The sequence below is a fragment of the Ostrea edulis genome, chromosome 4 (genome assembly GCF_947568905.1).
Source record: "Ostrea edulis chromosome 4, xbOstEdul1.1, whole genome shotgun sequence".
Lineage (NCBI taxonomy): Eukaryota > Metazoa > Mollusca > Bivalvia > Ostreida > Ostreidae > Ostrea > Ostrea edulis.
The window spans coordinates 64,476,935-64,502,689 of record NC_079167.1 but is presented as its reverse complement, the minus strand read 5'-3'; the positions used below and the strand labels follow the sequence as shown (position 1 = coordinate 64,502,689).

Below are 25,755 nucleotides of genomic sequence, written 5' to 3'. Positions count from 1 at the left end.
GATTTGTTTTAATTTCTGTTTAGAAGAATTGGGAGATGCTGTTGACATCATTGTACAATTCCTGGATCTCACCATATTTTGTGCTTCAGCATATACATGTATAAAACACTGACTTGTCCCTTATCAGAAAATGTTCTTGACTTGCCCCCTCATCACAAAACATTATTAACTTGTCCCCTCATCAGAAAATGTTATTGACTTGCCCCTTGTCCCCTCATAAGAAAATGTTATTGACTTGCCCCCTCATCACAAAACATTATTAACTTGTCCCCTCATCCGAAAGCCTTGACTTGTACCCTCAGAAGAAAACATTCATGTCCCCTCATGAGAAAATGTTCTTGACTTCTCTCTTATCAGAAAACATTGACTTGTCCCCTCATCAGAAAATGTTACCGACTTGTCCCCTCATCAGAAAACATTACTGACTTGTCCACTCATCAGAAAACATTATTGACTTGTCCCCTCATCAGAAAACATTATTGACTTATCGCCTCATCAGAAAACATTATTGACTTATCGCCTCATCAGAAAATGTTATCGACTTGTCCACTTATCAAAGTACATCTTGTATGTCATCTTGCTTTTAAATAGTATTGCAATGCCAGTAGAGTTTGGAACTTGGACATCATGGTAACATTCACAGGGGCCCCGAATATATTTATGGTATCACAGAGTTCGGGCCCAAAACGGGCTTAGCCCCTGTGGTAACATTGTGGAGCAGTACTGTCCACAGACTGCTTGTGTAGTACACTGTACATACACACCATTTCTAACAACCTTCCCCAGACTTCAACTTGGTGGGACTCCAATATTACACATCAGAAAAAAACGACAATTCATTTATACAAATTTAATTGTTTATACCAAATGTACATAAATCTTTTAAAATACATGTACATTCTGACAGCACTTCGTGATTGAAACTAGTCATATTAAACGACTAACTCTGGTGATTTTTACATTATTTAACTACATGTATATACAATAGTACAGAAAATAGTGGAGAGAGTTCAGAGAAAGAACACAGATCCTACCAACAACAAAAAAATCAATCTCGGATGATCCTAAACAAACAGAACATGTTTGACTTGCACTGCTGCCAATATCCCAGATATATCTGAGGATAAATTATATGTATTTCAAATACATTGAAAACCAACAAGTCCATGCATTTTTCAGTGTTAGTTCTACACTAATAGAATAAAAATGTTTAGCACTAAAAACAAAGATACACATAGGTACAAACTCTGTGTCATCTACTGATATGTTGTAGTGACCCATCAAGCTTGTACAGTGTACAAAACTTACCACAAAATATGTAGTTACTGTATTTACATAGAAAACTACATTTATTTACAACTGGTTCTTGCAACATTAAACAAGACTGCAGAAATTTAAAACATAAAGTAATATTCGAATAAAAATGAAAATCTTTTAAGATCATAAAGTTTACTATGAATCTTGAAATTAAACATCTTTTGGAGAATCTTATCAAAAATACCAAATGGTTATTAAAATAATTGAGAATTTAGAGTTGTCTGAAATTCCTTGTTTTGACAATTCATTGTAAGATATTAAACTAACTTTGTTTCATCACAAACTACAGAATTTCTCTTGATAAGAACACATCTGATTCAGTGTCATGTATGACATGGATTGAGTCTATACCCTCTATAACAGCCCTGAGAACTCGCCTCTAAATAACAGAACTCCAGAAAAATATATCAGTGTTTTAACATTTCATGATACCAAGACTTTTAAAATATACAGTGTTTTAACATTTCATGATACCAAGACTTTTAAAATTTATATACCTGCTACATAATAGTATATATGTACTGGTTGCAATGTTCTAAAAATCTGCCTCACACATTTCTTACAAAACTTGTTTTCTTTCATTTCGTCATAAATATCTACTAAATGTTCACATCTCGAATTTATTCCCCAAGCTACTTTATGTAACAGAGACATTTTTTATGCCTCTGGTGGAATTTGAATCAGATTCTCTGGCACACAAGTCCAGCACTCTACCAATCAAGCTAAAGGGTTAACCCACTCGCCAGAGCTAGTAGGAATGCCATATCACTCACATTACCACATTCTATGTATATCAATCTACATGTTTATGAATAATCTATGATTACTGATCCAATGACTCAGAAACTACAGATCTCTTCTAATGTGCTGTGCTTTATAATAAACTTTGTCTACAAAACTTCTGCAAATTTCATATTGCAAAAAACCACGCGATCTTTGTTTCAAAATCTGCTGCAAACTTCTTCAAATTTTCACATTAACAATATGATATTTGTATACGAGTTACTGCAATTATTTTAAGAAGTTGAATACCGGTACTTTTTATGATTGCTGCCAAATCCATTACAATATACAATGAAGTTTCACCAAACTTTCAAATTTTCATACATAACTCAGAACATGACACACGCTATAAAGCACAACATTTACAGCCTGATAAAACACATTCATATGACTATATACAACACAACATTTATAGCCTGATAAAACACATTCATATGACTATATACAACTATCACAGCCCTATATTTTTACTTTCACTTATCATAAAAAACTTGCACTCCATGAAATAATTATACTGTAGAATCATTTAATATTCGTGGGGCCACTTTTCGTGAATTGCTGAATTTTTACGAGTTCATGGGAACGTAATTTCGTGGATTTATTTATATATCTGTAATAAAAATAACTCTGGAATGTCTTTATTCATTGAGGATGTAAATACCTGGGTGAGGGGTACCCACGAATTCCATGAAAATTGAGCCACCACGAATTCTAATCATTCCACAATAACTGATAATGTTTATGAATATAGGTGTGAGAAAGCTCGCTTCCCATATTAGTGTCTGATAAAATGAAATATGTAAACATGATAAAATGAAATAGATACATGTATTTATGTGAAGTTCAACATGATAAAATGAAAAAAAGTTTGCTAATATATTTTGTCAACATGATAAAAGCTAAAACCAGCACATTCACTGTTTTAACACGTGACAATTCATTCATACAATAAAACACACCCATTCATTTCCTCATATTGCACATGCTGCCCTTAAGTTTTACAAGTATTCCTGACAAATGCCATTCAAATCATTCACTATTCACCTACAAAAAATTCTCAAAATCAATATACTATATATACAGAGATATATTCTTAACATTTACACTGAAGTATAGAAATTTCAATGTTTTCAATTTCCAGAATCATTGTCACCCAAATACAAAGAAATCAAATGTTTTTGCACCAATAGTATTGGAAGGTATCTCAATGGTATAAAAATTGAAAGTGAACCTAATACATGCAGCAGTAAGTTTTAAATTTAAAATTTAAACCAAATCAAAATAGAATAATATCAACAAACACTACAACTGAGATGCTACTAACTAGAGTAGCTGCTGCCAAAGCACTGGGGTACAGAGCTTCCTGATGTTAGGCAAAGAACACGGTGGCTGTTCCCTGAATAGGCTTCCTACACATAGGGCAGACTTTCAGATTTTTAACACACTCCTGACATGAGATCAGGTGATTACATGGTGAAAAGGACACCTGCACTTCCTTCACAAGACAGATTTTGCATTTAGAACGATCTGACTGAGCGGACAAACGGCGGATCTCCTCCTCCATCTCACGGAGTCTTCTCTGCCACTCTCCCTCTGGGTTCTGCTCCATCTCTCTCACTCTCTGTCGCTCCTGCTGCAGTAATCCATCCTTCTGCTGAATGAGTCTGTCCTTCTGTTGTATGGTTTGCTGATGTTGTTGTAAGGCTTGATCTCTCTGTTGTAAGGCTTGATCTCTCTGTTGTAAGGCTTGCTGGTTTTGTTGTATGGTTTGCTGGTTCTGTAGGATGACCCTCTCCTTCTCCTGCAGCCTCTGTCTGAGTGACTCATTCTTCTGTCGGGATTCCACCACTTCCTGTGTGGTCTCCTCCATCTCTCTATCCTTCTCCTCCATCTCTCTCTCCAGTTGTACTACAATTACATCATCATGTTAAAACATCAATGTCTAACACCAAGAAACTGTAATGATCAAACATTTCAATATCTTATAATATAATCTTACAACCAAGTTCTAAAGCTTGACAGAATTCAGTAATAAATGTTTTGGGAGGATGGTTTTCTTCATTAAATGCACACATATTCATGAACTATCTGTAGCTACTGTGCATGTAGTTATTAATGCAATATGATTTCTTTTTACAATTTCAAATTCACAGATACAACTCAATTGTGATTAGGATGATCAAATTGTTATTTACCTATACCTTTCATCTTGTGATGTATGTCAACAAACTCCTCTGGAGACGGTGGGAAACCTAGAATAGTAACGTGAAATATAAACATACTTATATACTCAGTACAAAATATGAACATACTTATATACTCAGTACAAAATATAAACATACTTATATACTCAGTACAAAATATAAACATACTTATATACTCAGTACAAAATATGAACATACTTATATACTCAGTACAAAATATAAACATACTTATATACGCAGTACAAAATATAAACATACTTATATACTCAGTACAAAATATAAACATACCTCTATACTCAGTACAAAATATAAACATACTTATATACTCAGTACAAAATATAAACATACCTCTATACTCAGTACAAAATATAAACATACTTATATACTCAGTACAAAATATAAACATACCTCTATACTCAGTACAAAATATAAACATACTTATATACTCAGTACAAAATATAAACATACCTATATACTCATTTCATATGAATTACATCAGAAAAATTAATTGTAAAAAATAACATCTACAAAATGATATCCACACAATATGTCATTTCTTGGTTTTATAGTTAGGGCTATATGGAACGTGACTACTAGGTACAATTTCTTTTTTAAAAATCGTCATCATTGTGCTTAAAGGGGCATAACTCAGTATGCAGTTATTACTCGTGGAATCATATGAGAAGACTTAGCAGTATTAAGGAGGTAGTATGACTGACACAACTCTGCCTGTACCAGTCTTGGACTAATGAAGTCAGGCCATTGCGAATACAGAGACACGACTGATCATCCAATCAGAGAGACACTAAGTGATTTATGTCGTATATCTCTCAATAGAGTCAATACACATCATAATGCATGTACAACGGTTGCTAACAGTCTAAAGTAGGAAACTGCTGGTGAAATGCATTAGGGCATTCTACATGATAAACTACCTGTTTATTAAAGACTTATTGCTTTTTTTCCAGCACTCTCTTCAAATCCTAGTTCTATATGATAAACTGCAGTATTCTTTCAAAATCCTAATTCTACATGATAACATTCTCTACAAATCCTAGTTCTACATGATAACATTCTCTACAAATCCTAGTTCTACATGATAAACTGCAGCATTCTCTACAAATCCTAGTTCTACATGATAACATTCTCTACAAATCCTAGTTCTACGTAATAAACTGCAGCACTCTCTATAAATCCTAGTTCTACATGATGACATTCTCTACAAATCCTAGTTCTACATGATAAACTGTAGTACTCTCTACAAATCCTAGTTCTACATGATAAACTGAACACTCTCTACAAATCCTAGTTCTACATGATAAACTGCAGTACTCTACAAATCCTAGTTCTAAATGATAAACTGCAGTACTCTCTACAAATCCTAGTTCTACACGATAAACTGCAGTACTTTCTACAAATCCTAGTTCTACATGATAAACTGCCACACTCTCTACAAATCCTAATTCTACATGATAACATTCTCTACAAATCCTAGTTCTACATGATAACATTCTCTACAAATCCTAGTTCTACATGATAAACTGCAGCACTCTCTACAAATCCTAGTTCTACATGATAAACTGCAGCACTCTCTACAAATCCTAGTTCTACATGATAAACTGAACACTCTCTACAAATCCTAGTTCTACATGATAAACTACAGCACTCTCTAAATCCTAGTTCTACATGATAAACTGCCACACTCTCTACAAATCCTAGTTCTATATGATAAACTACAACACTCTCTACAAATCCTAGTTCTACATGATAAACTGCAGCACTCTCTACAAATCCTAGTTCTATATGATAAACTGAACACTCTCTACAAATCCTAGTTCTACATGATAAACTGCCACACTCTCTACAAATCCTAGTTCTACATGATAAACTACAGCACTCTCTACAAATCCTAGTTCTACATGATAAACTGTATTACTCTATACAAATCCTAGTTCTACATGATAAACTGCAGTACTCTCTACAAATCCTAGTTCTACATGATAAACTGCAGTACTTTCTACAAATCCTAGTTCTACATGATAAACTGCCACACTCTCTACAAATCCTAGTTCTACATGATAACTGCAGCACTCTCTACAAATCCTAGTTCTACATGATAAACTGTATTACTCTATACAAATCCTAGTTCTACATGATAAACTGCAGTACTCTATACAAATCCTAGTTCTACATGATAAACTGCAGTACTCTCTACAAATCCTAGTTCTACATGATAAACTGCAGTACTTTCTACAAATCCTAGTTCTACATGATAAACTGCAGCACTCTCTACAAATCCTAGTTCTACATGATAACTGCAGCACTCTCTACAAATCCTAGTTCTACATGATAAACTGTATTACTCTATACAAATCCTAGTTCTACATGATAAACTGCAGTACTCTATACAAATCCTAGTTCTACATGATAACTGCAGTACTTTCTACAAATCCTAGTTCTACATGATAAACTGCAACACTCTCTACAAATCCTAGTTCTACATGATAAACTGAACACTCTCTACAAATCCTAGTTCTACATGATAAACTGCAGTACTTTCTACAAATCCTAGTTCTACATGATAAACTGCCACACTCTCTACAAATCCTAGTTCTAAATGACAAACTGAAGCACTCCCTGCAAATCCTAGTTCTACATGATAAACAGCAGTACTCTCTACAAATCCTAGTTCTACATGATAAACTGCAGCACTCTCTACAAATCCTAGTTCTACATGATAAACTGCAGCACTCTCTCCAAATCCTAGTTCTACATGATAAACTGCCACACTCTACAAATCCTAGTTCTAAATGACAAACTGAAGCACTCTCTGCAAATCCTAGTTCTACATGATAAACAGCAGTACTCTCTACAAATCCTAGTTCTACATGATAAACTGAACACTCTCTACAAATCCTAGTTCTACATGATAAACTGCAGTACTTTCTACAAATCCTAGTTCTACATGATAAACTGCCACACTCTCTACAAATCCTAGTTCTAAATGACAAACTAAAGCACTCCCTGCAAATCCTAGTTCTACATGATAAACAGCAGTACTCTCTACAAATCCTAGTTCTACATGATAAACTGCAGCACTCTCTACAAATCCTAGTTCTACATGATAAACTGCAGCACTCTCTCCAAATCCTAGTTCTACATGATAAACTGCCACACTCTACAAATCCTAGTTCTAAATGACAAACTGAAGCACTCTCTGCAAATCCTAGTTCTACATGATAAACAGCAGTACTTTCTACAAATCCTAGTTCTACATGATAAACTGCAGCACTCTCTACAAATCCTAGTTCTAAATGACAAACTGAAGCACTCTCTGCAAATCCTAGTTCTACATGATAAACAGCAGTACTCTCTACAAATCCTAGTTCTACATGATAAACTGCAGCACTCTCTACAAATCCTAGTTCTACATGATAAACTGCAGCACTCTACAAATCCTAGTTCTACATGATAAACTGAAGCACTCTCTCCAAATCCTAGTTCTTTATGATAAACTGCCACACTCTCTGCAAATCCTAGTTCTACATGATAAACTGCAGCACTCTCTACAAATCCTAGTTCTACATGATAAACTGCCACACTCTCTACAAATCCTAGTTCTACATGATAAACTGCCACACTCTCTACAAATCCTAGTTCTACATGATAAACCGCCACACTCTCTACAAATCCTAGTTCTACATGATAAACTGCCACACTCTCTACAAATCCTAGTTCTACATGATAAACTGTAGCACTCTCTACAAATCCTAGTTCTATATGATAAACTGCCACACTCTCTACAAATCCTAGTTCTACATGATAAACTGCAACACTCTCTGCAAATCCTAGTTCTACATGATAAACTGTAGTTCTCTCTACAAATCCTAGTTCTACATGATAAACTGTATTACTCTATACAAATCCTAGTTCTACATGATAAACTGCAGTACTCTACAAATCCTAGTTCTACATGATAAACTACAGCACTCTCTACGAATCCCAGTTCTACATGATAAATTGCAGCACTCTCTCCAAATCCTAGTTCTACATGATAAACAGCAGTACTCTCTACTAATCCTAGTTCTACATGATAAACTGCAGCACTCTCTCCAAATCCTAGTTCTACATGATAAACTGCCACACTCTACAAATCCTAGTTCTAAATGACAAACTGAAGCACTCTCTGCAAATCCTAGTTCTACATGATAAACTGCAGTACTCTACAAATCCTAGTTCTAAATTATAAACTACAGTACTCTCTACAAATCCTAGTTCTACATGATAAACTGTAGCACTCTCTACAAATCCTAGTTCTACATGATAAACTGTAGCACTCTCTACAAATCCTAGTTCTTTATGATAAACTGCCACACTCTCTACAAATCCTAGTTCTACATGATAAACTGCAACACTCTCTGCAAATCCTAGTTCTTTATGATAAACTGCCACACTCTCTACAAATCCTAGTTCTACATGATAAACTGTAGCACTCTCTACAAATCCTAGTTCTTTATGATAAACTGCCACACTCTCTACAAATCCTAGTTCTACATGATAAACTGTAGCACTCTCTACAAATCCTAGTTCTTTATGATAAACTGCCACACTCTCTACAAATCCTAGTTCTACATGATAAACTGCAACACTCTCTGCAAATCCTAGTTCTACATGATAAACTGTAGTTCTCTCTACAAATCCTAGTTCTACATGATAAACTGTATTACTCTATACAAATCCTAGTTCTACATGATAAACTGCAGTACTCTACAAATCCTAGTTCTACATGATAAACTGAACACTCTCTACAAATCCTAGTTCTACACGATAAACTGTAGTACTCTATACAAATCCTAGTTCTACATGATAAAGTGCAACACTTTCTACAAATCCTAGTTCTACATAGTAGTATAGAGTAGGACATTATAACCCCATTTGAGGAGCCACGAATTTGAGGATTGAGGAGCCAAGTACATGTGTACCGTGTACCAGGAAATAAGCTGGTGAAGGGGGAGGGATGATGTGTTGTATTTACACATAAGGTTTAAGTTGTTACGGAAATCATATTGATCGGGAATGATTGATGTTGCAATGAAGAGAGCATTAAAACTCAACGAAATCAGTGCTTGTACAAGAATCAAATAAGAAACCCGTACGTTTAATGAATTTGGCCAATGTGATGAATACCAGAAAGTGTGTATGATTTGTACATGAGGCTATATTGTTTGAGATTCCTTACGAGGACCGAAAAGGAGAATGGATGATGTTGGCCGTAGACAGATGTCGCTTTAAGACACGAATCGATAGAGTTTCACAAATAATCAAAAAACCTAAAATATGACAAATACATAAAAGAAGGTCTATCGAGAGAAGATGCCAGAGTTCAAACGGAGAAAAAAATGAACTCTAAAGACTTTAAAAAATTCTTAGAAAAGTATGGACGACTCATCCTGTACATCCTTCAGTTGCAAATTGGTTCCATTCACGCAAACGTCATGGCTGATGTTAAAGATTTCCTATCCGAAGGATATGATGCACGTAAAGCCATCAGGATGGCTTTAAATAAAAATCGACCTGTCCTTGAGGAGATGTGGGACACCGAGAGTGATATGGAGACCGATGATGAAAGCAATGATGAAGAGAGAGAGGATGACGATCGACAGTGACGAGCCCGAGGAAGCCTAATTGACATTTTACCTCTTTTCACAGCACAGTACAATTAAGCATGCTACTGCATCATTTCTATTAGGTATACTATCAATCCTCTGTACAAAAACGATTATCGTTAATAAATTTGTAAACATTGAAGACAACATGTGTTTTCTTGTGTCTGTAGCTTGAGGCTATTTATAAACCCCATCCTACATAAAGAAGGTGATTGCACATTTCTTTCATTTGCTGCTGGACATTCAAAGACACAACATGTCTTGGGAGGATTACTTGGCAAAGATCTATTATGATCCCTCCAAAGCTGGTAGGTAGTTTTACCGGAGTGGATAAATTATTCAGATATGTTCAAATAGAGGGAAAATATGATATCAGCAAGTACAAGGTACACAAATGGTTACAGAGACAGGAACTTTACAGTCTACAACGACCCATGAGATGGCATTATTGTCGCAATAATGTGGTCGTCGCTGGCATTGATGATCAATGGGATGCTGATCTCATGGACATGGTAAAATTTAGGAAAGAAAATGACGGTGTCCAGTTCGTACTCTTGGTCATCGATATCTTCTCCCAAGTACCTGTGGATGAGACCTTTAAAGGATAACCAAGGGCCGACCGCCGCCCTGGCGTTCAAAGACATATTGCGTGAGGGTAGACAACCTACAAAGCTTCGCACGGACAAATAAGAATTTCGATCCAAGGCCTTCAACAGTGTATTAACCGATCACAACATAGAACATTTTTATTCTCAAAGCACCGAAGTGAAAGCCAATTATGCAGAGAGAGCCATCAAGACGATCAAAACTAAGATGTATCGTTACATGACATTCAAACAATCCCAACGATATATCGATCGTCTTCAGGAATTTGCTGGGAGCTACAACAATACGCACCACTGCACTATTGACACCAAACCTGAACTGGCTAAACCAAGCAACGAAGAAGAGGTGTGCGTATCTACATTCCTGTCACGAGAGGAAATTCCACGCAAGCAAACAAAGCCACCATACAAGTTCAAAGTGGGTGATAAAGTTCGAATTTGGAAAATATCCTCCATTTTTGACAGGGAATACGATCAAAAGTGGTCTGGTGAAATTTTTATGAAATTTTTTATGGTGGCGGCGGCATGGACTCCGGCGGCGTGAACTGTGGCGACGGCGACTGCAGTGGCGGCGTCATTGTATCTGCCACTGCCTCTGGCATCCCCAATATTCCATGCACGTTTCTCTGATGCCGCTTTAAGACATCCTTTCGGGAAAACTAGCCATGGCAATCGTTACACTGAACTTTATGCATGTTGACTCTTCCCCGTCCTCTCGACATGTGACCACTTTTCTCTTAATTGACCTTTTTATAGTCTGTGGAAAAGTTCCGCAAGGTCATGACCTTTCTTTAAACAATACATAACGCACATGTATACGGTTTAAACATTTTTATCAAACGTAAAAAATTACACTATTTCACACAATGGAAAACGTTCACTCCCAGACGCTTGATTTTTATCGGTGGTTAGCTGAACGCTTGAATCAAATGTAAACAATATGGCGAACCGCTATTTCGCACTGACGGTGGTGCAGTTGAAGAAGGAGCTTGCCTGTAGAAACGCCACGACGCAAGGAAGGAAGATAGATTTAGTTAGACGGTACATTTAACTTCTTTCTTCTGCTGTTTTACCGAAAAGTTTCATTTAAAAAAAACCTGTAAAGTTAGGCTGTGTTAGCATATAGTCACGATAACTAGATCTGGTATGATTACATACTAGTACGCATTTCATCTCGAAAAAGATATTCGCACGGGATATTGCTTGACTTCTCAGAGTGTGGTCTACACACTTCTTTGGCTGCTATATTTGGGTTATCAGAATCTTTGTTTTATTTATCAATATAGGAATTTTAATCAACAGCAATGGGATTGGAGGGGGGGGGGGGGGTATTCAAAGGCTCATGACTATGCTTGAGTCTCATTCTGTATATAAAGCCTTTATTGTATATTCTGTCAGCATTCATAAATCTTCAGGGGATCAAACCTGAACATTTACTGTCTTAAAGGTTAAACTTGTCATAAAGTTCCCATCATTCCTTAAAATGCTACATACATGTATGTAATGTACTCTTAGTCTATCATCTTGAATGATGTATTTGCCCGTTTCAGATTAGAAGCATATGACAGAAATGCCAATTTCCAGCAGCCACCTGTTCTGTTACCAGATCTTTTGGACGTAAACTGGCCTACAACAGGATTCCAACAACTCAATTCAGAGCACAGGAAATTACTACCTTCTATTACAAGGGAACAGATAGAAGCCTATTTTCTCCATAGACTTGCTGGTATTTATGCATTGAAAGCAATGATAGTTTTCGTTTTTCTCCATAGTATATCTCATTCAATTCATTCCTTGCAAATGATAAAATAACTAGTGAAATGAACATACACAGATCTGAAATTTTTTTTCCAGGTGGTAGTTGCTAAATTATGGGGGGGGGTGGGGGGGGGGGGGGGGTAGTGTTAAATAAAGTCCATGGTTATCTGCATATCATATGCAAAAATTATGGAAAATAAATACTTTTTTTTTCAATTCAGGAGAGAGGTCCTTCCTTACCCTTGAAGAAATTGTTATGCTTAAATAAACATCATTTTATACACCCGGTACAGCACAGGCACTTGTTTCTGTAAATAACTTACGACCTCTGTATACTAATAATAACACATAAGTTATTTACAGAAACAAGTGCCTGTGCTGTACATGCATGTATTATGATTCACTTTTGTCATGAATAAATATATGCTATATCATATTTCAGGAGATAATGAAGCGGCATGTGATATCAAGGCAGTTAAGAATGGGGAACTATTGTACCAATCCGAGAGAGTTTTGGCATGCTCAGTTATCATTGAAAATGATGTATTTTTTACTGGAATAGTCAGTGCAGCCATGAAAAATAAGGTAATTATCAAAAATTTTATTCAACGCAATTTGATATTTAAACATGGTATACGCTTTATCAAGTTTTTGCTTTAATCAAGAATATTTTAGTAGATATTTCCAAATAAATATTCCGGGGTATATGAATAAATAGTCAGCAGTATGACACTGAAAAACATGTACATGTATGTGTAGTTTGGTCATTTAAAAAATATATACATGTATATTTCAAACCAAATCACTGAATACTTCAAAGAAATCACTGTCTAATTTGAAAGGTTATTACAGGTCACATACAGCTATAAACTAAGGCTGGAGAAAGAATCTGGAGATGTGCTAAACTCACACTGTGAATGCCCTGCAGGGAAAGGCCCAAATGGTACATGCAAGCACCTAGCTGCTTGCATGATTATGCTTGAAAATTTTATTGAGAATGGTGAAGTGGCGGTGCAGAAATCATGTACAGAAAATTTGATGATGTTCAACAAGCCAAAGGCATCCCATAAAGGTTGGAATATAAAAATATGCATGGACAACAGCATATAATTACATAAAAGTAGAAAATTCAAATTTGAGTCAACTTTTCCATCTTTGTTGATATATACAATGTGTCATATTATATAAAATTGGGATGTACAATTAACAAATTCATGTTCTTTTTCATGCATTCAGGATCTCCAGTCAAAGTTGAAAAAATTACAATTGGGAAGAGAAAATCAGCCGTTCATTTGGATGACCCACGACCAGAAAAGTTTAGGAATGTAGAGGGCATGCAAGACCGGGTCAGAAACCTATTAATCAACTATACATCAAATACTTCTGAAGACATTGCATTTCGTTATCTTTATGAGAGAGCAGATTTGAAGGTGACTTACAAATTTTGAAAAGTCAATACTTATTTAATTTAGATTCACCATGGAGTGTGACCTTGAATGTAATTAATAATACATCAGGGCATTTAGCTTTTTGGTCAGTTTGTCTTTTGAATGCCAAGTGATGGGGCTTCATATGTAAAATAAAATCTTTCTTCTTTCTCACAAAATTTGTGACCTTGACTTTTTTTTTTTTATTTCACTTTGTCATTACTTAATATATCACATTGGGTTTTGCATGTTTTTGTTGACCTTCGCATATGACCAATATGTTTTTAAACCTAACTATAACTTTGCCTACATTTCATGTTTATCTAGTCTTAATCTTATCTTTGAAATAATGTGTATATATAATGTGTACAGTTTTCATACAGTATAATAAAATTTTACTTATTTTCAGTCTGCAATTCATGACCACCACTACTTATCACTGCCTTTCACAGAATACTGGGTGGATAAAGCATTACAGGTACTTTCAAAATCATAAAATAATTTGGAGATGGGACTTTATGGCTAAATGAATTTTTGCTTGCCGCAGAACTGTATAAAACTATATAAGTACATGACATCAATTATATATAAAAAAATAGCTTCATGTATTACCTATCAACTAAGATCAGACATATATATTATGACGATTTATGATTAAAGCCTTTTCTAGATTTTTTCTCCCTTTCATTGCACAGGTAACTGAATCAGAGGTGGCAAGTATTGAAAAAGAAACAAGGGGACAATCTACAAATAAGAGATGGTTTGCAGAGAGAATGTGGAGAATCACAGCATCAAATTTTGGGCAGATTTCAAGAATGACAGACAGACGTAACAAACAGAAGCTTTGTAAATCATTGATATCTATCAAGAGCCTCACCACCCCTGCAGTCACTCATGGAAAATCATATGAAAAAAAAGCAATCAAAAAGTTTGAAGATAACCACAACATAAGAGTTCATGAGAATGGTTTATTCATTTGTTCAAAAATGCCATTTCTAGGTGCAACACCAGATGGCGTTATAGATGATAAATATATAATAGAGGTGAAATGTCCTTATAAAGGGCGGAGACAAGAAATCAACACAAACACAATGGAATATTTCACTTATTTAGAGGTAGTGGGTGGGGAAATCAAGCTGAAAATATCTTCCAATTACTATGATCAAATTCAGGGACAACTGTATATAAGTGGCAGACAATTTTGTTATTTTATTGTGTATACACTAAAGTCACTATTTGTAGAAATTATTGAAATCAACAGAGAATACTGTGAAATGTGCCTTATACCAAAACTGGAGTCGTTTTATACAAAACATTACAGACCTTTCATTGCCTCAAATTTATAAATGATTGCAAATTAGGCCAATTAAAGTTAATTGATAGATTATCATCCCCGCCCGCCCCTCAAAAAAGGGCCCATCCCGATTTTTTTAATGCAAAAATTATGATTTCAAACAAACTTGCTTCCCAGTGACATGAGTGAATGATTAAAGTCACAGAATGTTGTTTTATATATATATATTCTACCAAGGAATCTTTGAATTCCTTACTTGATTAACACTTTGTGTGATGTCTGTTTTCATTAATTTTTTTTTCTCAGGAAATAAAAATTAAAAAATTATATTCTCCCACCTGCCCCATTTTTTTTTTTTTGACCCCAAATGATAATCTACTAATTAGGTTGAATTGGCCTTACTTTGAAACCACCTCCTTCTGTACTACTTAAATGTATGCTACAAATGAAACAATATATTTCCATAAAATTGACTACATGTTGTGAAGTATTGCAGGGAACACTTCAGATTGCCTAATAAAATTGCCCCCAATATGTAATCTGAAATTTTGGACTTTTCATTATGTCAATATGGTGTGATATATTCTAAATTTAAAAATATTAACCAAGGCAATAGCTTGGATCAGTATTTTCAAACTGAGTAAATATCAGAATAGAGAGAAATTTTATGATGGTGAATATCTTACAATGCTAACAAGCATATCTTATATGAATTATATTTAGATAAGTAAATGCTAGTGTCACTACCTTCATATATATATTATTCATATATGTATGAATTCAATAAAACCAATTGTCGAGGACTGATCAACATAAAATGTGATTAATTCACAAGAAATGATATGAATTGAGAAAATCTGTTTAAAACTGCACATCATCATTTAGCCTCTTTTGCTTTAATATCATCACAACTTATGCAAATTTATCTACAATTGACCTTCTAAAATTGCTTAGCACAAAGCAGATATAAATGATTCGGGATCCAAGCTGAATTTTGCTGTGACTAAGTTCATTCTTTAGAATTTTAAAACGTTTTGCCAGACCAATGACCCTTTCTACATGTATGCGTTTTGAAGCTACACGTCGATCATGTACTACTTCATGGGCTTCAAGTTGGGATTTACCTTTCAAAAATGTTGGAGTATTTACTTGAACATCCTTGTTAGCAAAGAGATCTTGCACCATGATGCCTCGATCAGCCATGATGCTGTCGCCTTTCTCAAACATACCATCTTTCAATAAATCAGATCTTTCAATAATCATTCTATCACTTGCAGACCCACCATAAGCATCGGAAACATATGACACAGCCCCTCTGGGAGTCACTCCAATCATTGCCTTTATAGTATTTCTATGCTTATAATTTGACCAAGTAATGGACTGAGCATTGACGTCTGACGGCTTCTCAACTGGTATTTCGGTGGCATCCAGTATAACCCTAGTGTTTGCAAACTTCTCTGCAAAATTTGAAGGCATAAAATCTTGAACTGTGTCTTGTGATGGCCATATGTTCATTTCCTTTAACTGGAAATACAAAAAATTTATCCAGGTTGTTACAATCCTAGATACAGTTGACACTGAAACTTGAAAGAAAAGTGACAATTCAAAATCCTCTTTAGCCTGTCTCAATTTCATCAAAGTTAAAAAAAGTTGATCCCTTGGTTCTAAAGTTACACATTTGTAATCTAATTCATTTACACATGGACCAAGACAGTGATAAAATATCATAAACTGATCGTAATTACTGAAACCAGTGTAATACGAAACAGCATCTGCATTATCTTTAAAATTTTCAATGGAACATTTCATAGCAAAGGGATTTTGCACAAATTTTTTTCCTAGATCCTGGATTTCTGTTGGTGTTTGATCAGTCTGCCCAGTCTTTACTGTATGATCTATAACCACTTCTTGCTGTACACCTGTAATATACATGTACAAGTAAAAATAGGTGGAGATTTCATGTGTCTTACCAATACAGTAACTCGCTTAAATCTTTAACTGAAAGTACAGAATGTTTTTCAGTTCTTTTGATGTGGTGTATGTTCTTTTTTCCCTTTTGGACTTAACCTAACATAACTTAAATGCCCTATCAGCAAATTTCTGACATTGCATATATTTGTGGACTTTTACATTGTGACATAATAGTTAAATGGCCTATCAAAGCATTGTTTTATATGCAGTGGATATGGCTAAATGCAGACTTAAAGATTCCTTTATGTCTGTGCATGTGACACAACAAGCACTAAAGTATCATCATTATACCCATGGCCATAATGTCAGGTTCCTCCAATGGTTGGTTTCTCCTCTTAAATCTTAACTGTCTTGGGCTTGGGCCAGAAACTTCCTCCCCAGGGATCAGAATGGAAGGAACAGCATCTTCTTTAAGGCGAAGGCGGTCAGCTGAAAACAAAATTTCATTATCCTTATAGCAAGATGATGGTTTGCTCTTTCAATTTTCTTAATTTTTGAAAGACTTTTTCATTTTTTGTTATGAGCTTGTTACCAAAAAAATAAATACATGAATTAAAAGGCATATTTTAAATCACTTAATTCATGTTTTTGATTGGATAAAGTTTAAAAACATTTATTTTTTTTGGTCTGCAAAGGCAAAATGGGGTAGGGTTTATTTAAATATATTTCAACTTTTGAATATGCTAATTGTAAAACCTGGCATACAAATGATATTATGAATGAAAACATTAAGGTACAGTGTCCCCTTCCATCTATGTCATACATTTTGTGACTAAAAAGTGAATTGTTAATGCTTTAATCTTTAAAAAGTCAAAAGATAACTGATTATTGTTGGTAATTAAATTATTCCAACACTAATATTGCTGAATATTTATTGTTAGGACTATTCTTTGCTTTACATACACTTTATGTATGGTTATTTGGTTATCTTAGCAAGATTATTATAATATCACTTGCCTGTCATTACCATTCCCTTCGTCATTCTGAAATATAAAAGAAAACAGAAAGCAACACGAACACATGCAAATCAAATAAATGCAATGTAATTCAAAGTTCTTGCACTTGTATGTACATACAAGCAATATGAAATCATTAATGCAATACAGGCTAGGAATTGCATCATCTGAACTGACTTTATTGTTAAGAAGACTGACTTGTTCTAAGAAATAGAGGAAGGAAGCTCTAGTATATAGCCAGAATTTATAAGTGATGAGCCCTTTTATCAAAATTTCCAACACGCAACAAGAAGCAATTACTTGGCCTGTATTTATGACATCAAATTGAAACTCAAATTGAATATGAATAAAAACGGAAGACAAATATCATCATTAAGTTTATAAAATGTGTTTTACATTGATAATGATCGATATTATGGCTTCTAACCTGACGTGTCCCTGTAATCACTTTCGCAGAAGTGAAGGTGGCAAACAACATCTGCATTCTTAGGCTCCCACAACTTTTTTGATTTCGGATCAATTCTTTTGATTGCAACAATCCACTGAAAACGTTTATATTTGTCTTTTGGGAACTGATGTCCACCATAATTACTACAGAGCGGCACAGAACAACGCTGTGGCATGTCGACGATCACTTGCTTCGCGCTTTGTTTACCGTGGATTCAAGCGTCTCAAACGCACAGTTAACCACCGATACCTCATCGTCATAAAATGAAAAACCAAACCGGACGGGTGTTTTCCATTAGATCTATACAGTGTGTAATATTAAATTAAATTCTGTCCCCTGTTAATCTCTTTTATTTGATCTTTAATTAAAATGTCAATTGAATTAATTAATTGAATGAGTCTTTGCTTCACATCTGGTTTTGAGCCACATTTTGAGATTATTTTTAGCTCTGATCCTGATCTTGATGTTTGATGTGCACATGTTGATACACATATACTACTCATAGCAGTATCGGCCTCTAAATGTTGATAGATTGTCACCTTAATTATTGCCACTCTTGTTAAAAACCGAATGAAAGGATCCATTTTCTCCGACTGTGTGTATCAATTTAAAATTTAAATCTATTCTATTTGAGCTCATCTTACAACTTCCGGGAAATGTAAACCATACGGGTTACTGATGACTCGTACATGGAAGTACCTGGTTTCCGATGCATGTACACGGAACTGCGTTTTCCCTGACAATTTCTAAATGTCTTTTCAATACTGGATTGATTATTTGTGAAACTCTATCGATTCGTGCCTTAAAGCAACATCTGTCTACGGCCAACATCAACCATTTTCCTTTTCGGTCCTCGAAAGGAATCTCAAACAATATAGCCTCATGTACAAATCTTACACACTTTCTGGTATTCATCACGTTGGCTAAATTCATTAAACGTACGGGTTTCTTATTTGATTCTTGTACAAGCACTGATTTCGTTGAGTTTTAATGCTCTCTTCATTGCAACATCAATCATTCCCGATCAATATGATTTCCGTAACAACTTAAACCTTTAAAATATGTGTAAATACACCACATCATCCCTCCCCCTTCACCCGCTCATTTCCTGGTACACGGTACACATGTACTTGGCTCCTCAATCCTCAAATTCGTGGCTCCTCAAATGGGATTATAATGTCCTACTCTATACTTACATGATAAACTGTAACACTCTCTACAAATCCTAGTTCTACATGATAAACTGCAGTACTCTCTACAAATCCTAGTTCTACATCACTCTCTCCAAATCCTAGTTCTACATGATAAACTACAGCACTCTCTACAAATCCTAGTTCTACATGATAAAGTGCCTGTTTATTAAACACTTACTGCTCTTTTCTAACACCCTCTCCAAATCCTCCAGGGGATAGCCGCTCTCTTCCACCACGATGTGACGGAGCTCCTCATAAGAGTAATCCCGGGGAAGTCCAGAGTCATCCAGGCGTGACTTCTGTCCCATCCGCTGGATGTGGTCCACCGCATCGATCAGTTTGTCAGCACTCCTGTACACCTCTATCCCTGATAATGATCAAACAAGTGCTTGTAACATGTATAAACAGCAGTCAGTTTATTTCATCTCCAAAAATATAAGTCAATGTCATTCACTACATTATAACAGGTAATTAAATGGAGCTTGGTGTATAAGAAAAATTGGACAAATTTAAGACTAAAAGAATTCTACTACAAGGCAATGCCTTGCATACACAATGTACATGTAAACCAGTATACACTTACTCATGTATAATCAGTATACACTTACTCATGTATAATCATTATACACTTACTCATGTATAATCATTATACACTTACTCATGTGTAATCAGTATACACTTACTCATGTATAACCAATATACACTTACACATGTATAATCAGTATACACTCATGTATAATTAGTATACACTTACACATGTATAATCAGTATACACTTACACATGTATAATCAGTATACACTTACACATGTATAATCAGTATACACTTACACATGTATAATCAGCATACACTTACACATGTATAATCAGCATACACTTACACATGTATAATCAGTATACACTTACTCATGTATAATCAGTATACACTTACTCATGTATAATCAGTATACACTTACACATGTACAATCAGTATACACTTACACATGTACAATCAGTATACACTTACACATGCACAATCAGTATACACTTACACATGCATAATCAGTATACACTTACACATGCATGACCAGTATACACTTACACATGTATGACCAGTATACACTTACACATGTATAATCAGTATACACTTACACATGTATAATCAGTATACACTTACACATGTATAATCAGTATACACTTACACATGTATAATCAGTATACACTTACACATGTATAATCAGTATACACTTACTCATGTATAATCAGTATACACTTACTCATGTATAATCAGTATACACTTACACATGTATAATCAGTATACACTTACTCATGTATAATCAGTATACACTTACTCATGTATAATCAGTATACACTTACTCATGTATAATCAGTATACACTTACATATGTATAATCAGTATACACTTACACATGTATAATCAGTATACACTTACTCATGTATAATCAGTATACACTTACACATGTATAATCAGTATACACTTACACATGCATAATCAGTATACACTTACACATGTATAATCAGTATACACTTACATATGTATAATCAGTATACACTTACTCATGTATAATCAGTATACACTTACATATGTATAATCAGTATACACTTACACATGCATAATCAGTATACACTTACACATGTATAATCAGGATACACTTACATATGTATAATCAGTATACACTTACTCATGTATAATCAGTATACACTTACATATGTATAATCAGTATACATTTACACATGCATAATCAGTATACACTTACTCATGTATAATCAGTATACACTTACACATGTATAATCAGTATACACTTACTCATGTATAATCAGTATACACTTACATTTGTATAATCAGTATACACTTACTCATGCATAATCAGTATACACTTACATATGTATAATCAGTATACATTTACACATGCATAATCAGTATACACTTACTCATGTATAATCAGTATACACTTACACATGTATAATCAGTATACACTTACTCATGTATAATCAGTATACACTTACATTTGTATAATCAGTATACACTTACTCATGCATAATCAGTATACACTTACATATGTATAATCAGTATACACTCATGTATGAAACTGATCTCTTTTAGAACAATTCAAACATCACAATAAACAATCAGAAAACTGTTTAAAAAAAACAAGTCTATCACCACAGACACAGAACAAAACCACAGCACTTCTCTTACCTCCCTTGAGGGTGTTGAGGTACTCTATAGAAGTCATCAGCTCCTCATTGCATACCTCCTCCTCATCCACCTGTGTCCTGAAGGCCTCAACATAGGGCATTCTCAACTCCTCCTCCATGTTGACCTCAGACTGAGGCCCAGGGGAGGAGGGGAACATTGACAGGAGGTATTGAGGTACCCCAGCTCTACAGCAGGTGGAGACACTGGTTTCCTGTTCCTTGTGTGTTACTGGGGACCCGCCCACTGCTTTGTTGACGAGCTGAACTTCTGGGGTGCCAATACATTTATCAGAGACATTATTAGTCTTCGACTTATTCTGAAGCCAGAATGACACAAGTATAACAATAGTAACAGCTGTCATTCTACAGATCTCTGGGTTGATACTTAAAGTCTTCATGGAGCTGTTGTAAATCATGCTCAGAGCTAGAATAACTAGGCAGATATACACATCCTGACGAATGTTCCTGATCCTCCATCTAGGGAGGTAACTCTGAAGCATCCTCAGTAAAGATGTTTCCAGAAAACTGTCATTCCAGTCGATCAAAATCACCGCCAGAGAGGACGACATGAAAATGGACTCCAAAAGTAGGGGGAAGACTGAGTTCAGGTGACTCACATCAGAGGTCATCTGAAAATACAGAAATACATCATGGATTCAAATTACCCCTCAGTCTCACATATGAATACAGAATCAGACATTTAGGTTTGTACAGACGCAAAGAGGAACATTTTAATGATAAACAATATCTATACATTTCCTATCATTATTACAGTACTAAGTTTGACCAGACCAAACCTTACAGAAAGCTGGCCCAAACCAAAGTCTGGGTCTGCTTTTCATGTTCACTCTATATCAGCCCTAGCGAATAAAGAACTGACCCAGAGTGATATGTGTAGTTTGCAGCTGACTTAAAAGAAAACTATCCCAGCAGACTTAATTTTTTTTTTTACAGCAACCCAGGAGTAAAAGCTTAGTTATCACTGAGTGAGCAGAGTTTAGCTTTCACTTGGGATTTTATTGTGATGCATCCTTTCAAGAATCTTTCATATTGAGACATCATCAGCTTTCGATGATGTTCCACAAATTTAGACCCATGCTTAGCAATCAGGGCCACAGCAGTGAGGGTTCTTTATCGTGCCGATGCCTGCCACAATACAGAACCTTCATTTTTAAGATCACATCCGAAAGACTCGTGATTCTCACTTCTAAAAGCCAAGCGTTTGGTGAAGGAGCAATCACTACCTATATTCACTTCTTAGGTTCGATACGGCCATGGCACAGGTGGTACTCAAACTCACGACCTAAGTTTAGTTTGTATAATGTTGGGAAATTGTAAGATTTGTTATTGATGACAGAGGAAAATATTTGTGTATACCAGCAGTACTCTTCATAATGAACTAAAATTTTCCTGAAGTTCAGTTTTTTCTTCTATTTCTTGGGGTGGAAGGTGTGTATGTGTGTGTGTGTGTGTGGGGGGGGGGGGGGTTCATTTGAATGTAAATTTAGGTCTGATCAATAATGTATCAATTATGATTTACTCCGATAAAATATTTTTGATACTTCTTTCTATTTTTGTTGAAAACAAGATACATACCAATACTTTTATACAAAAAAGTATATTATAATAATGCTCTAGATAATCTTCTCAATTGTCTATTTAATTAGACTGGACTTAATAAACATTATTGATACATCTATTTTTACTTTTGGGCAGTGAAAATGTCTTTAGAGCTGAACCAAAACATTTTTGCTACTGTGCATAAATTTGTACATTCAAAAAAGGTTATAACTTTCAGTTGTTATACATGTATATTTATTTATTTTACAAATCCAATCCTGTCGGGCATACAGCTTAAGAAAAGAAGAAGAAAACAGTGACAATCAAAAGACCAAATACAGAAAGAACGAAAAAGAGTGTACAGCAAATCAAGCTGTCCAGAAATAGTGTATAACACTATAATTGTATTATCATATAAAATCAATTTTTAGAATCTATGATATATAATGAACATTTGTAGAATAAGCATCCTAGTTATATCTGGTACATCTTGTCTCATTGTAGAACCTATGGTATACATTATTTTATAGAAACTTATAATACCTTTTTACCTCTTACATATTGTATATTATTGTTTCTCATTTAAAAAATTTGTATTACATTTAGAAATATTATGAAAAATTAAAAAGGTAATTTTACTTCATATCGATAATTTCTTTCAGAATTTGCATAATGATTATTTGTTATATTTTATTCTAAAAGAGGAACTAGTTAATTGTTAAAGCTTGTTCCTAATCCTGTGATGTCTATCAATGAGATATACTCAAAACAATGTAGTTTTGTAGTCTTTGTACATTTAAAGACTATCACTATAGTCTATAATAAATATTAAATAGATATGATTTCAAAATTTTCTTAATAGACTTCTGCAACATTTTTTAAGTTGTAGACAATAAATATACTCAATATGTATAATGATTGACAAATTAATTACATTTGTATGTGTGTTTCCTAAATATATACAAAACAATGTTACATGTAGATGGATCTATAAAAACTGGCTATCTCTACATTCCGTATCAATAAAACTTTTGATAGATATAGACATTTAGAATGTACGTTAGAACAAAAAGGAACACAAAAATTCCTTTCTCTTTTCTCACACGCATCCAAATCTTATAAATTGACAATAAATAGAGTAATAATTAATCACACCCGAATTTACTCAGACATTGTGGCCTAAATAATCTGTGCATTGAAGAATTCAAGATATCAGTTTCTGAGACTATATGCATGTGTCATCACTAAGGACAGTTCCATATTCAATTTCTAAATGCATTAAACAATTTTCGGTATTCTGAAAGCTGTACGAAACTGTTTAAAGTAACATTTTACCGGGGGGGGGGGGGGGGGGGGGGGGGGGGGGATACACGGGTTTATCGATGTGTTTCCTTTCGATAATACACAGAACATTGATATCAATACACAGATATATCATTTATCTAGTATTTCTTACCTTTGGTTTATAAGTATCCAGTTGCAATTTATATAAAAAATACACAAATAAAAGTAAAAAAAATTCGGTTGACTAGATGGTATCCCTCAAAAGCAGGTGACCCACGAGTTACTTGCCCCTGATCATAGATAGAAAGATAAGTCGTACGTCGAATAATTTCGTAAAGAAATGTGTTTACGATAAAGAAGGCAAAGAAAATTGTTGGGATTTTTTTACTAATTAAGATTACTAATTAAACCCTAATTAGCTGAACTATTAAAAATGTAAGAAATAAATAAAGCAATGAACGCAATATGGAGAGAAATACGATTTGATAGAAAGTATACAGAGTATTATTTAATTAACATAATTAATCAAACCCTAATTCTCTCAGATGTTAAAAACAGTAAGAAATTTGATATAAAAAACTGTAAGGGGCGAGATCAACAGATTGATTTCGGATAAAAATCTAAATTCAAATAGTTAGGGGGAGGAGGGGGGGGGGTGTTAAAACTTCTGTAAGTTTCTCTCATCCGACATCGATTACACATTAGTCGAAAAAGGAGAAAGACTAGTGACTGTTAAAACTACATGACGATATTACATTTTAATGAACATTTGATAGTTTTAATCTACACTTTCATTTGTGAATAAACAGAAGATAGGGTATACAGAGTTATTTATACTCGTTTGTTCTTACTTGTTAATCGATTATAGTTTAAACACTCATCATATCTAGTTTAGGGGGTCGTTGTGGGGGCGGATAGGGGGGGGGACGTAAAAACTATGTGAATTTAGTTTTTTTGTCAGACATTGAACTTTCGATCTCGCCCCTAGGAAGTAGATAAAACAGCGAATGCAACATGGAAAAAAATAATATTTAATAAGAAGTCTTATTAAAAGCAAAACTGATGATATCTAGCGGTGGTCAAAGTAACATAT

The 25,755-nt window shown here is 34.6% G+C and overlaps 3 protein-coding genes across 4 annotated transcripts; 1 reads left to right on the top strand and 2 right to left on the bottom strand.

The window, feature by feature from the left end:
* Window positions 1-1,582: 1,582 nt before the first annotated feature.
* On the bottom strand, window positions 1,583-24,930 carry LOC125672181 (uncharacterized). Of its 2 annotated transcripts, none has more exons than XM_056163440.1 (5): window positions 24,835-24,930; window positions 21,820-22,447; window positions 19,801-19,989; window positions 4,296-4,352; window positions 1,583-4,008 (listed from the first exon to the last, which is right to left on the bottom strand). In XM_056163440.1, exons 2-5 carry the CDS (start codon window positions 22,445-22,447, stop codon window positions 3,470-3,472), a joined length of 1,413 nt encoding a protein of 470 aa, XP_056019415.1. In that variant the 5' UTR covers window positions 24,835-24,930; the 3' UTR covers window positions 1,583-3,469. The 2 variants fall into 2 exon arrangements, with proteins under 2 accessions (XP_056019415.1, XP_056019416.1); XM_056163441.1 differs by having other exon boundaries at window positions 4,302-4,352.
* Window positions 11,449-15,600, top strand: LOC125669059 (uncharacterized). Its single transcript, XM_048903505.2, has 7 exons — window positions 11,449-11,616; window positions 12,126-12,301; window positions 12,776-12,918; window positions 13,186-13,405; window positions 13,570-13,763; window positions 14,170-14,238; window positions 14,456-15,600. Exons 1-7 carry the CDS (start codon window positions 11,516-11,518, stop codon window positions 15,104-15,106), a joined length of 1,554 nt encoding a protein of 517 aa, XP_048759462.2. The 5' UTR covers window positions 11,449-11,515; the 3' UTR covers window positions 15,107-15,600.
* On the bottom strand, window positions 15,543-18,638 carry LOC130054259 (uncharacterized). The gene is made up of 4 exons (XM_056163444.1): window positions 18,409-18,638; window positions 17,983-18,008; window positions 17,317-17,454; window positions 15,543-16,973 (listed from the first exon to the last, which is right to left on the bottom strand). Exons 2-4 carry the CDS (start codon window positions 18,005-18,007, stop codon window positions 15,967-15,969), a joined length of 1,170 nt encoding a protein of 389 aa, XP_056019419.1. The 5' UTR covers window position 18,008; window positions 18,409-18,638; the 3' UTR covers window positions 15,543-15,966.
* Window positions 24,931-25,755: the final 825 nt, after the last annotated feature.